This window comes from Leptonychotes weddellii, chromosome 7 (genome assembly GCF_054177405.1).
Source record: "Leptonychotes weddellii isolate Sample4059 chromosome 7, ASM5417740v2, whole genome shotgun sequence".
Classification (NCBI taxonomy): domain Eukaryota; kingdom Metazoa; phylum Chordata; class Mammalia; order Carnivora; family Phocidae; genus Leptonychotes; species Leptonychotes weddellii.
The window spans coordinates 88,267,697-88,282,716 of NC_138375.1; the positions used below are offsets into that span (position 1 = coordinate 88,267,697).

General features: G+C 35.2%; 1 protein-coding gene across 1 annotated transcript in view; it reads left to right on the plus strand.

Moving 5' to 3' along the window:
• Nucleotides 1–14,156, plus strand: part of AP3B1 (adaptor related protein complex 3 subunit beta 1) — a 248,677-nt gene extending 234,521 nt beyond the window's left edge. Inside the window, exons 25-26 of the mRNA XM_081825590.1 lie at nucleotides 1,727–1,865; nucleotides 13,437–14,156. Of these exons, the coding sequence (XP_081681716.1) occupies nucleotides 1,727–1,865; nucleotides 13,437–13,590 (293 nt within the window). The 3' untranslated portion in view covers nucleotides 13,591–14,156. The remainder of the gene's footprint in view (nucleotides 1–1,726; nucleotides 1,866–13,436) is intronic.
• Nucleotides 14,157–15,020: the final 864 nt, after the last annotated feature.

The window sequence follows — 15,020 nt, forward strand, 5'->3', positions numbered from 1 at the left end:
ATAACAATAAAACAGCATGAGTTAAAAATAAAGGGGGGTGGGAAGGCAGATTGAATGTGTGCCTTACTTGATAGGATGTTACTTTGCTTTATGCCAATACATTAGCTGACGATAATGAATCTTCTGTTCTGAAAAGCATGGTTTAGTTGATTTTTTAAATTTTACTTCAATGGAGCAGTACCTTGTCTTTTATAGACCAAGTTAGACAAACCATTAATGACAAGAGTGTTAAGGTTAAATATGAAGCAATGCATTCACTTCTCTGAGTGCTATCCATCTTTCCATTTACAGGAGCTTGACAAAAGTACTGGCTTTGTACAACATTTCCTTTAATTACATGCTGCGGGAAACAGGCTTTTAACATAAACATAGTTGCATTCATTTATTCAGCAGTTGCTCTTCAATAGAGCTTAATGGAGAAGGTTTAAATCCTAAATGAGTACACACATCTCTCAGCAGTGTTATGTCAGCAGCCACTGTGCTTTACTTAAAAGCAGTGTTTGACTGCTTGTGTAGTTTTTAAAGCTTTTGCCTAATACTGAAGTTAACCAGTCTGAGACAGAACATAGTTTGAAAGTGGTTAGTAAAACCTGCTCTTTGTTAAAAGCTAGCTAAGTCTTTTTACAGTATTGGGTTTTCGAATCTTTGTGCTGCTAATCATAGGGATTCTTTTAAATTTCAGGTTGCATTTGCAATAAATAACTAAATTAAGTACACAGCCCTGAAGGTTCAGGGCCTTTTGAAAACATAAAATCAAATTCAACCATTTTTATAAATTTTGTAAACGGTTGTGCACATATCAAATGTCTCAAAAGATTATCATTTCTACTAGATACCATTAGATGTCGATGACTTATATCACAGATCCAGGTAGATGTCATTTATTATAATTATTTTGGGTTTTTTTAACCTCGGTACTAAATTTCAGTATTTGTTCCAAGGGTTTGGCATGTTATTGAATTTGTTAACTGTATGGTTTTTGTTCATAATTTTCCTTAACTTTATTTTTTTCCTAAGTATTTCTTTAAAATGTCTCTGGAATTTAAGGTTTTTCCATTCACATTTTTCCCTTTGTTTCCAAATGTTTTGCTTCAGAAATTTCAGTTGGTGTTTTTATAATTAACTGTATAGTCCTATTCACTAGACAAATACTGTTATATTTAGGTATAAATATAATATAGCTACTTAGATACTTGTGCATTTTGTAGAACCCCGTAACTGTTCAGTGACTTTCAGTCATTGCTAAGATAATTTTGATCCATCAGTTGAGGCCATTCATCAGGTAATGTTGCTGGTTATTTCAGCTCACTTTGACTTGTTCTTAGGCAGCATTTGGCAAGAGAGATCTCTGAATGAAAAGGAGAGGAAAAAAAATATTAACAAGTAAAAGCATAAATAGTTGACGTAGTCCAAATGATTATATTTTAAAGGGACTGAAATTAAATAGAATCTTTGTGATTCTACATGTTTATCTTATAGTATTGAAAATCAGATTTATTAAGAGTTACGTTCCACTGCATTTTTACACATTTTCCTACACAGTAAGGATTTAAAAATTTTTGTAACATTTGCAGTTATTTTAATTCTTTGATAATTATCTTGAAAATTAGGTTTTGGAATGGGGTTTTTATATGAAAAAAGTTTTAAAATTTTGGCTATGAACTTGAAATTGTTTTAATGTAATTTTCATAAATTAGTAAAAGGGAGCCTTCTTTTGCTCTTACAGGAATGCTAACAGGAATGAATGAAACTTCTACTGTAATCATTGCTGCACCACAGAATTTCACTCCCTCCATGATCCTTCAGAAGGTTGTAAATGTAGCCAATGTAGGTGTAGTCCCTTCTGGCCAAGATAATATACACAGGTAGGTTCACCAACATGTGATGTGGAGATAACTTGTGTGTATATATGTATAATAGATATGTATAAATATATAATTTTCACTTCATAGTTTTCCTTCAAAACACTGTATCTACCCCCCTCCCTTTGTTTCTGATGAGATATTTGATTGATTGGTTTGTGTTAAGGCTCTCTTCCCTATTTATGCAATCCTTAGCATGGACACTAGCATGGACTGTCCTGAAGGACAGACAGTGTACTTGTATTTTATAATAGCTTGGTGATTTGTAAAGGTACCGTTTGTGAGCTATGGTTGAGAATTTATCCTGTTTCACCAGATTCAGTGAATTTCCAGGAAGAACTGTTTCATAAAGTAGTGCAGTTGGACTTTTTTTATTTGAAGGAGGAAGTTTGGGTACCATATACAGAGTTCCTTTTTACAGCTCCCTTGAGACTGCTCCCAGTTATAAGGAGCTACTAGAAAACCAGCATAGGGCCAAATGCAGCTTCTGTTTCTTAGACCAAATATATCTTCACCACCGAGCACTTAAAGCATGAGATCCAAGTCATTTGTCCTTAAAGGTAGCAGAAAATGAGATTAATATCGTTGCCCTCTTTGTGATCTTCTGGGTGCCAGTGGTTTGAAATGAAAGTAAAGTAAAGACAAAATGTAAAAAAAGTAAACAAGCATGCATTTGTAACTTAGTCCTCTGTGAGCTTAAAGGAATTCATTAATTCCATCTTTATTTCCTCTGCCATTCCACTGCCAATGGCATACTTCTGCCTTTATCCATGTGTATGGAAAATAAATTTAAAATCAAAAAGAATGCCTTCAGACCTTAAAATTTTTTTGAAAAAAAACTTTTTTGGTGGGTGCCTGGCCTGGCTCAGTTGCTAGAGCATGCAACTCTTGATCTCAGGGTTGTAAGTTTGAGCCCTACACTGGGTGTAGAGATTACTTAAAAATAAAATCTTAAAATTTTTTTTTTCAAATTAATACAGGGGTAGGAGAGCCCCCTTATAAAGAGTGTTACAGTTTATCTGAATTTTAGATTTATCTCTGCCATTATTGGGCTTGGTAATTTGAGACAAGTTATAACTTCTTGTGGGCTTTAAGATCTTCATCTGTTTAGAAAGGGGTGGTAAGGAAAAGAAGGGGTATTGAAATGAAATTCTGTCTTATCTGTGGAACAACATTGGTCTTGGCCTCAGAAGAGCTGAGTTCAAGTCTTGATCTGCCATTATTTGTAGTTGCCTAATATCATCTACTAATGTGACAGAATGAAAACTGCATGTGCTAATTAAAAAACAAATTTACCCTATCTTTTTTGGTTTTGTTTTGTTTTTAGAGAAAGGTCCTAGGTTAAGTTGTAATTTAAGAGGTCTGATGCTTCCATTTCTTAATTTCTGACAAGCCGTATCTATCTCACAGAGGGTGATGACAAAATAATAAAATGGGTATTAGGTCATTGTTCTGGTGCCACCATGGAAATACAACTTACCAGTTATTGTTGTTCAGTAGGGGAAAAAGTTAACAGAAGGCTTTTCAATGAAAATATTTTGGTTCTGAGTTTTCCTGTTTTAATTGTTTTCTGCTTTAAATACTTCTTTTTACTTTCCTGGGTGATTTTCTCTAGCAGAAGTTCTTTGTTTTATTTATGGATATTTTGAATTATTGAAATTCCTAAAACACCAAAATGTGATATGTCACCTGTAACTTTTAGCTTATACAATCTGAAATTTTACCTGGTACATCTAGTATCCAACAATACTTCAGTCCTGTAATTCTGTAATGTAATTCTGTGATGTACAGAAAGACATATGGTAACCCTTGTTTATGTTGGAACTTCTGATTTATTTTTTGTTTTGTTTTATATGTGAGTTAACTTTTCTGAAAGCAATGGCAGCTTTCCAGATTTTTGTTCCTTAGAAGAAAACAGCCAAACTACCTTCTCAAAGCCAGCTAATATAAAAGCTCCCTTCTTATTGGGAAATAGACTAAGAAAGACACTTAGCACAGTTCTGTAATTTTTATTAGAGCGACGTTTGCCTGTAACTTGTCTTGGTGGTTTGGAACCTAATGTCTGTTCAAGTGATTAAATTATAGTCAATTCTCAATTATCTGTGCTAATGCAGGGGAGACACACAACTAAGAACTGTTTATATTTGGCTTTAGAATGCGGAGATTGCCCTCAAACTTAATGTTTATGGTCCTCATAGACATATACAGTGTCTTGACACTTCTCTAATCCAGCTGGTGTTTGGCTCTGTAACTTGGGGGAGGAGCCCAAGTTACTACAGAGTCAAAAGTGAAAAACATGCCTATCTATAATTAAGATTAGGTTGTGCTGTCTTAATTTGCCTCACAAGTCTCATTAGATATAATTGAAAATGTTTGCATTTGCTCTCATAGTTAAAGTATGGCTGTATTAATGTTCTAAATTTCAGAAAGCTTCTAGGTAATAAAGACCTGGGTTACTTGTATTTTTCATACAGAAATTGTTAAAAATTCTCGTCCTGCATATGTAACATTTTTGGTCATTCTTTTATATTCAGTAACAGTTAAAACAAAAATGAACAATTATTAGTAAAATCTGTACCAATGCCTTTCTTAATGTCATTTAAAATGAAATAGTAATTACTGTTTACATTATAATAACAGAAATGAGCAGTTTATCACTTCATTGAGTTGTACTCATGTTGTTAACTGTAGTATTCGGTATCATATTATCCTCTGGAATTAATGAGTTTATATATCTAAACTTATGTTATTTAATTGCCAGTAACAAAATTGAAATCCCTTTGAACTTTTTGAGTGACTCCTTTATACTTCTGTGACAGTTGCTTTTTGAGTTGATGAAGACTAGGACCAAAGTCATTCTTTTATTTATATATAATGGTAATTGATTTAAGATTACTTTAAAAAAAAACAAGTGTGAAAAGCATTTTGAATATTAGTATTTTAAGATATTAAAAATCTCAGTACAACAAATTATTCTTGGCTAGGCTATCTTCTATTTAATTTTTCAGGATCTTTTATTTCTGAGAGGAGTTTTCAGTAAGCATCAGAGTATTCTTTCTGACCATTCAATGAATAAAGTTTCCACTGTCTTAATTTTGGAATAATTTATTCCCACTACTCTTAAAATTTGAGTAGTTTTTACATTAAATGCCAGGTTAAAAAATAGTTAATATAAGAATTATCTAAGAAAAAGGGAATCTTCATTAATATGTAGAAGTGCGTAATAGTGTAGACATTTTAATTGAATACATAGCAGAAAATGGTTCCTACATAACAACAGAGAATGGCCTCCGTTAAGAAAAAGTCAATTAGGGGCGCCTGGGTGGCTCAGTTGGTTAAGCGACTACCTTCAGCTCAGGTCACGATCTCAGGGTCCTGGGATCGAGCCCTGCATCAGGCTCCCTGCTCAGCGGAAGCCTGCTTCTCGCTTTCCCACTCCCCCTGCTTGTGTTCCCTCTCTGGCTGTCTCTCTCTGTCAAATAAATAAATAAAATCTTAAAAAAAAAAAAAAGAAAGAAAAAGTCAATTAAAGGAGCACAAGTTTTATGGAATTCATTTAAAAACCAGGAACGTTTCTTAAGTAATTAAGTGCTTTTCAAGATCAGTAAGAAAGCATATCTACTGTTAGATTATATGACATTTAGTTTTGATTTTCTAAATGAGCAGTAGTCTCAGAAAGCCAACCAGTATACTATTGAAAGACAACTTTATTTTCATTTCTCTTTTACTTGCTTGGTGATTGAAAAGGCTGCTCTTTGAGAACAAAACCATCCCATTGAGATCTAGAGTTATGGTCATTATGGCAACCTGCTATTTTCCATATTACAGTTACCACATGATAAGGGGTAATACAGAAATGAGAATTTAAAAAGTCATCAAAAAAGTGTTTATTAACCATGGAGCTGAATATCTTCATGTCCTGTGTTAGATATTCATATTAAAACATGTTGTATGTTTTATGTGTTGTAAAAGTCTTAAAGCATATTATTAAGACAGTACTAATAAACCAGTATATAAATGAAGTACACACAAAGGGCATAGTGAACAATAGTAAACCAGTATATGAATGGACTGCAAAGGGAAAATGTCAATATTTAGTGTGTTTAGGGGAAGAGAATTAGAGAGACTAGCAATGGGAATCTTAGGTACATCCAGGGCCAGGAAAAATTTCTTGTGTTCCTCTGAGAAAGAAATCAAGGAAGGGTTTATGACTGGAGGTTTGTATTCAACAATGTAGAGACCATGGTGCATTTTCTTTTATTACATTGTTTGTCCTCTCATAAAGGTACTAATGTACAGTGAGCAAAAAGCAGAAAGCTAAAAATCTGTAGCTCCAGAATCTTAGGTTTTTCTGTACAAAAGAATCCTGTGGAGGGTTGTGTAAAACTCAGATTCCTGGGACCTACACCCAGGGACTCAGATGTGGTACATCTGGGGTATGGCCCAGGAGTCTGCATTTTAGCCAGCGGTCCAGGCGGTTCGAAGGCCGATAATGTTCCAGAGTTCACAGTTTGAGGCTGCCTTATATTATCAAGAGTTAATGACAGCTACATGACACATGTTAAAGTATATCTTTCCTGTTCATGCATTTCCTTTTTACACATTAGTTATTAAGAGATGCTAATAGACGGAGGTGTTTGATTCGGTTTTTTCTTATAGCCACGCCGTTGTGCTCCAGCAAGAGTATATTGTTAATTATATGAGTGTATTACAGACCTGTCTGTGAAACAGTCTCAGACCACAAGTAAAAGTTTGTCTTTCAGCAGTCCCAACCATTTCACATTTTAACCCAGTTTCCGGAATTCTGACATTCAATAACAGTGGTGGTGTTAAACAGAGTCATACTGCCTACTCAATCTTGCCCTTTCAAGAACAGCAAATTGACCCCGTGAGGGGGAAAATGTGATAATTTGAGTAAAAACAGAAAGCCTTGTCTCTGCCATGATTCTGTTTTAGCTCTTAGCTTATTCAATAAGACCCAAAACAGTTTTCATTATTAACTTGTATTCAATACTTACAGTCCGTTCCCCGCCCCATGTATCTTAAACTGTGTTTGGATCTTGTTTACTGTGTCACTTTTTGAATTTGCAAATTCTGAATATGTGCAACTTGTGAATAATCACAGTCTTAATAGAATGAACGTTGTTTTACTATTGTTACTTAGGTCCTTAAGTATTAGGAAAATCTGGTGCTGTGGATAGAACAGTGTATTCATGGCAACCCGGCAGTCAACTTTTTAATTTACCAACATATTTAAAGACAGTATATTTGTTTCAGGTTTAAAATCAATAATCTTTTTATTTAATTGAAGTACATGTAAAGAACAACTTGTTTCATTTCTTTTTTTTTTTAAAGATTTTATTTATTTATTTGAGACAGAATGAGAGAGAGAGAGCACATGAGAGGGGGGAGGGTCAGAGGGAGAAGCAGACTCCCTGCCGAGCAGGGAGCCCGATGCGGGACTCGATCCAGGGACTCCAGGATCATGACCTGAGCCGAAGGCAGTCGCCCAACCAACTGAGCCACCCAGGCGCCTTCAGCTCATCCAGTGAATCACTGTTCTTGACATACATGTTTAATGTTATTAGTAGGAGAAATACTGGTATATACTACCATTTCCATCATAAGGTGTCTATGCTGTGTAAGTCCTTCTTTAAGTATCTTTTGATGACTTGTGATAGATTTTCTTAGTGCTAGGGTTACAAACATGAATGGCATAGTCACTTCTTGGTGGGGTCTTTGATATTTCCCTTTCTTCTGTTCTTAGGTTGCTCAACCTTTGGGTTATTGTTTTTGTTTGTTGTTTTATTTATTTTTCCCTAGTAACTATGAAATATTTAAATACCAGGTAATTTTGAAGGACCATAATAGAAAACAAGTATCTTGGTGCCCTAATTTTATAAGCCCTGAAACTATGGTAACCATACTTCAGCTGTATTAAAACAAAATTTTTTGTAAACAGTTGTTAGTATAAAGATACCAGGCTTTGGTCTTACCTCCTGTATAACAAATTTGGAATCTCAAACAGGACTAAAGATTTGTGGAACCTATTTAGAAATCAGAGTTCTTGCTCAGGTTGAAGATTGTCCACTAGAGGGCAGCACTGCTTTTTTATCTGCAGCTTTGATCTCTGCAGGCTCTGTGAGTAGCATTTCATTGAAAAACAAATGTAGGCCTCAGTTAATTTTTACACGGAAAGCATATTTGGATATTTCAGAACTAACCAAACTACACAGCTGATTTTGCTTTAAAGCATTCTTTAAGTTTTAATTCCACCATTTGTGAGGTAATATTCTGTAATGCAACAGTTTTACAAATAGGAATACATGTAACTGTTTTCATGTAGAAATGAAAGAGAGGTATTCTTGATGATTTTCTTTTCGGGTTGACAGTTTTATAAGGAATCAAAAAGAATGGGGTAAGAATTTATTTGTTTTACTATTTGGTTTTCTGTTAAGGCCCATCCCATCCCACCCCCACCAAATAGACAAACCAAAAATGCTTTGGAATAACTGGAATATTTCATGTCTTCTTTGAGAAAGTGCACTTAAGAGATTTATTTAGCTTTCCTGTATAAAGAAAGAGAATGCGTCATTGACAAGGTAGTGTGGAGAATCATTTTTTATACCATGTTTAAAGATTAGAACAGAATACAGAGAGTCTTAAGTTACAATGGTGGCTCATTTTTTTTTTTTTTACCTCTTCTCATTAGATTGTTAAAGGAAAATACTATAATATTGCTGGCTGATTTTTTAAAAATAATAGGGAAAAATACATTGCTTTGGACAAATTCCCTAAACTTGAATCACATGTAATTTTTCCCCCTCAGTATTAATTCTATTAGGTAATGGGTTTAACTTTAAAATACAATTTTATAGTCAACAAAATGGAATTTTTTACAACTTACAAATTCTCTGTTTAAAATGTTCTGTATTAACTCAAAGTAATAAGGACTTATCATTTTAAATTTTTTGGAAAACAATGCTCCAAATCATCATGCTTTGGTATTTGATGTTAGGATGGTTATTCAAACCAGTATTTCTTACATATAATGATTGTGCAACTTCATTACACATTTGTCAACTTTGGACTAATTATTTTTATACAGCTAGGGCAGGGCACTGCATCTTGTGATCGTCTTTCTTACTAATAGGATTCTGTCTGCTTCAGCAGGCAGTAATTGAAGGCTTCATGTACAGAGTAGGGGAAAAAAAAAGTTTTAGCCTGAGTGGGCCATTGTCACAGCTTTTGGTAACCGGTAGAACAGAAAACACGAGAAAATTGAACTCAGAATAGAAAAATCAGAAACCAGGAAGACTATCCAAGAGAAGAAAAAGCATGTCTTAGAGCTGTTGCATTAAATGTAGCAAATATGATTCTACTTAAAATTTTTATGTTTGTGAATACCCTGGAGATTGATACAGTCTCTCAGATAAATACTTTTTAATTCATGTTGTCCTGTTAACATTGCAGTTATTCAAACAATTGAGTTGTAGAATTTCTTTTCCTTCTGACAAAGAACATATATGGTCCATAGCCAGCTTCTCATAAATCTAAAAAAAAAGTGTGGTTTAAGTGCATGAGGGAATAAGGCCAGGTATTATAGACAGTAAATTTATACAAATTTGTTGTTGTTACCTGAGCTTTTTTCTTAATTCTGTCAGTAGTTAAGACAAATTAACTTTTTTAGAAAAGTAGTATCTTCATTTAGGTTTGGCAAGCAGCTTATTTTGTCTTTTTCTTTAATCTTGAGAATTCTTACAAGCTTCAAAAATTAAATGTCAATTGCTAGAGATAATAGACAAAAAACATGTAATGAAATGAAATACAGATATATCTAAACAGTTTTACCTTCTCAGTTGGTGATTACAAACAGCCAGTGCTTGGTGGTGGAATGAAAAATGAAAAATTATGAAAAATACCTAGATGGTATCCTTTTAATAATATGGAGCCCGTCATACATAGGCAATACATCTTTAACTGTCATCCTCTTATTTGTTCTTATTTGTGTTGTTACTGGTGTTCGAGGTTGGTTGGCCTCCCAGAAGTCCCTCCCTGTGTTACAGCCCCATTCAGGAAGGTTTTATATTTTTCATTGCCGGTGTGTCTTTTGAGGGCGTGGGAGGTGGGGGGGTGTTTAAAATTTTTTAAATCTTTAAAAGCAGAAATTAAAAAGTGATTATGATAAAGCACCAAGTCAGGATGCTTTGAATTCCAGAATGGTGCAAATTCAAGTTCACAGTTTTGAAGGGAAAAATTTTCCCTCTTCAAGTTTTTGGAACAGTAGTAGATTATATATATATTAGGTAAATAAGAAAAACCTTAATTTATCAGTGCATTTTGCATATTTGAGAATGTGTATAATCCAGAATCAGAATATTTGGGTTCAGATTCCTGCTCAACCATTCACTAGCTGTGTGCCCATGAGCAAGTTTCTCAACTTCTGTGGGCCTTAGTTCCCTCATCTATAAGGTGATCTGCCTCGAAGAATCAAACGAGTGCCCGTGACACAAAGCACTTAATAAATGGCAGTTGCAATGATGGCTGTGGTGATCCAGAAACTTCACATACCTTCTGAAAAAGTTTGGTCACAGTCTTCATCTTCGTTTGAGGTCAAGTACAGAGGTTCTGCTGTCAGCCATTAAATTTAGCATAGAAGTGTTTGACCCAAGCTTTCTTTATAATCAATATTTCTTATATCCAAAAGCTAGCTGTGTGTTATTTATTAATTGGTGTTCTTTCCATAACTGTCTTTCGGTGTATTTTTAAAGCATATCCTGTTCGGGCATTAAGCGATTAATAAATTTTGGGGGGTGGCTTTGCTTTTCATGGACCAAAACAAACCAGTTGTAATCATGCTGTGTTCCAATTAAATACATCCTTTTTGAACTGTGAAATGAGAATGTCAGAACATCTGATCTTCTAGTCTTCTGCTTTAAAACATGGCTTTTACCATTTGTGCCCACTAGCACAGAGAGACCTAGTTAAAGGCAGTAGCTTTTACACCAGCTAACAGATATTATTGCTAGGATGATTTGCTTAGCGTGTTTCCACTGTAGTGTAAGCAAAGACCTTTTCTTTCATGCCCTTATTCTTTATAGTATTGAGAATTTTATGGTAATAGGATTTCAAAAACATGTACAAGACACTAATTTTAATCTCTGTAAACATACTGACGTCAAAATTGACGTTTGTCTCTGCTGAGTTTATATTACTGTACCATCGACTCTAAGTTTTTAATAGAAAAGAGATAAAATGTGCCTTGGGGCTGTGCAACCCTGAAATTCAAGTGCTTTTGTGTCCCTATTCAGACATAATCTCCTTCTCTGCAGTCCCAAGGCACAAGTGTTAAGTAAATAAAGGGACTAATAAGACTATTGTTTACATAATTATAACCCTGTCAGAAATAGGGACCTCTGTTGAAATATGTGTTGAATGAAGATTTGGTGATGACCAAATCTGTGGGGGAGAAAAGTTACATAAATGAGTAGGACAGTAGAGCCACATAGTATTCATTTGGTTTAACATACAGACAAGGTTTAACAGAAATACAGAAACAGGATTCTCCTATGAAGCAGAAGAACCTCAAAAATGTGGGCAAAAGAAATGCATAAACTTGTAAGGGGTGATAGGAAAGAGGGACCTCTGGGGGCTGGTGATATTTGTGTTCTGTAGAAGATGGAATTAGATACGCATTTCCTTATGTCTTTTGTGGACATCTGAAGAGCACGCAGATGTGTATAGTATGAGAGCTTTACAAAATCTCTTTAAAAACACTGGTATGATTTCTCTTCCTAAACTGGTTACTTACAGTTGCTTCTCTCAAGTAGAAAAACTGCTCTGTCGGACTCCTTACCAGTCTTCAGTGTGTTTGGAGAGAGTAGCTTTCCATGTTTGTAGAAAATAACACAAATAAATGACTGGGAAGGCTTCTAACATACTTTATCAACAACCCACCAGCTCACATTTTAAGATGCAACCTGAAAGTGTTGATAATATTTTGAATTACATAAAATTAGCATGTTTGTTTTGCTTCTGAGTCATTATTCTGATTATCGTTGGGAAACTGATTTTCATGATTCTGTTTAGGTCAAAAATGGCTTGTTAGGTTTCGGGAAAAAAAGAATCGAATGTGTTATAAGATCTTGATGTCATTTTTTTAAAACTCAAAAAAGAAATTACTTTTCATTTAAAGAGAATCTGCTTCCTGCTTAAGTGGCTAATATTTTAATTAAGTTGGGAGTGAAGTTTTTCTGAGTGTCTCCTGATAAACTCCCTCTTTTATGTTGATGGTAATTAAACAGATCCCTGAGGACACCACGGGCTCTGCGCAAGGCCCATGCTAATTGTCAGACATGAGACACTGACCAGTTGGTTTGCTCTTGAATAGTCCGCAGCGTGCTGTCAGCACGGCAGTTTTATTTTTATGCATTGTGAGCTGTTGTCAGGGCTAACTGGGTGCCATTGTGGCTGAAGATGTTGCGCAAATTGAGGCAGATGGCTCAGATTCAGACACGTGTCATACAGAAAGGGGAAAGGGGATTGGCCCTGCAAAGTGGGGTCACAGCAGGTCACAGACCTGCTCTACACTTGTTAGTGTTTTCAAAAGCTCATGTGCGGCAACTTTGTTTTTCTCCAGTCATCCCTGCAATCGAATCCCCTCCCCCTCCCCAAAATGTGTGGAACATGCTCCATGTGGAAAATGGAGGCCTAGGAGAGTACCGTCCTCTTCCTTAACGTCTCTGGGGCTCAACTGTGCGTGCAGAATGAATTAGCAGGATTGACAGAAGTTCATTGTGCCTCCAACAGCTTTTCAGTCAATTGCAGTGCTTAAAAGGCTAGTTTTGCTTTTAATTCCATGTAATTAGTAGATTCTTCATGTCTTGGAATTTAGTAATGGAGCCTTAGACTTCAAGTTTCCTCTATTCTAAAGCAAAAAGAAGTATCTAACATCCTGAATGTTAAAAAAAATCTGAAAAGAGGGTGTGTGGTGTCGTACCTGGCTGTCCTGTGATTTTGTTACATGTCATCATCAACATTAGAGATTGAATTTGAATATTTTAACATGCATGCATGAATTTTTGAAACAGTATGAGTTTTATAATGTCCATAAAATTACCTAATTTCTTGCATAATCATTTTTACATATGAGGAATTAAAATTTCAAGCTCTTTGACAAAAGTAACTTTTCTCAATATGTTTTAAAAATAAAAATACAGTGGTTTATTTTAAATGGCCCCATGCATGGTGAAATGTTAAATATCAAATGAATGATTCCCAAATATATATTAATGGAGAATTATTCACATATACCTGTTGTCCAAACTAATAAGTAAAATAGACTTCCTTTTCTTGTTCCGATCTAACAATGCACTAAAATTACCTGCCTGTGGTAAGCATGGTGCTGGGCAGTTTATTGATTTTTCAGAAGAATGCTTGGCTTTGGGTTTTTGGCAGTAGGGAACCTGTAAGAAATTACTGAGAAAACAATTATTTTAAACCTATTTGAGTCTGTGCTGTCTCCTTTCCCCCACCCCCCCTCATGACAAAAGGCCTCTCTTTTTTTATGTTCAGGTTTGCAGCTAAAACTGTGCACAGTGGGTCGTTGATGCTCGTCACAGTGGAGCTGAAGGAAGGCTCTACAGCCCAGCTTATCATCAACACTGAGAGAACCGTGATCGGTTCTGTTCTGCTGCGGGAGCTGAAGCCCGTCCTGTCCCAGGGGTAACCTGCTTACATCTGGACTTCAGAATCTGGCACACAACAAAAGTGCCTGGCATCCACTACTGCTGCCTTTCATTTATAATAATAGCCCTTCCATCTGGCAGCGGGGGAAGAATACACTCTTGACATTCTTGTCTCCTGCTTTAGAATGCTGGTGTGTATCTATCATGTATGCAGTACTTGCCCCCTTTTCGCTTTGCTAACCAAAGAACATATATTTTACTGTCAGTTTTCTCAACTCTTGAATCCATGTGGCATTTTCTCTGTCCTGCTACTTCTTCTGGCCTTCTCCTCTTCTCTTTTTTCACAACGATGGACATGAATTGGGTATTTTAAGTTCATTGGAAATTACCCTCCCTCCCAGTGTAAGCAAAAAATCAGCCTAGAAATAGTCTAAATGGCCTCTCAGCTTGGTATCTGAAAATTGGGGTAGCACACTTTTTAGAATTAAATACAAAAACAACAAGATCGCTGCAGAATTTTGTTCTATGAATTTCCTGGTATTGTAATTGGTTATTGACAATGCTCATCATGAAATCATCTCTGAATAATAAACTAGCATATGAATAACATGTGTCTTTGCATTTTTGATGAGAAACTGTGTGTAATCCCAAAGTTCATTGGCTGATAGTTCTTTATTTTAAAGTAAATGGCTTGAGTGTTATATTCTGCAAAGAAGCAGTCAGTCGGGTTTAGTTAGTGAAAAAAAACCCACTTTCAAACTCAAGTAGATTTTCTAATTGTTTTATAGAGTAGTTAACTCCAAGAAAAAAATTGATATATTTAATAACAACAGCAAAAATCATCATGTTGTAACATAAAATGTCTCTTTCCATGCAATCTTGATTAGTAGGGATCAGATTATAAGGTGTATTACACCTGCTGAATAAATTCTTTTTATCTCATTGCTTCTTTACAAATCTTGATGCCCAACTTAGACAGACTGAAACACCTTTGGAAACTAACCAGTATAAACCTAATTGTAGAAGTTTTAAGAACCAGTTACATAATCAACATATTCGCTCTTTTCCCTGCAGTGTTTATTTTGTTTGCTGACTTAGGCAAGTCACTGTTTTTAGTTAGATTGTTCTATAACCAGGACACTTTTTTCTAAGTCTTTTATACCTTTTTAAAACCAATTGAAATTTTATTTACCTTTCTGATATAAGGTAATAGAGAGTATATGCTAGTCAGTTCCCTTTCTTTAAAGCCACATAACGATTTTTAAAAAGTAAAAAGAATATCTATTGGTGGAAACACCATAGAACATATATAAAGAAAAAAAAAATTCTTAGAAAATACTCATCGAATAAAACAGACCTGAAAAATTAAATTTTCAAGCTTGTGAGCTGGGGAGAGCAAACAAGAGCAGCGACTCCGGGTGAGTAGAGCTGTGGGAGTCACGTGTCCGGCCTCGCCCTGGAGCCTTCCGGC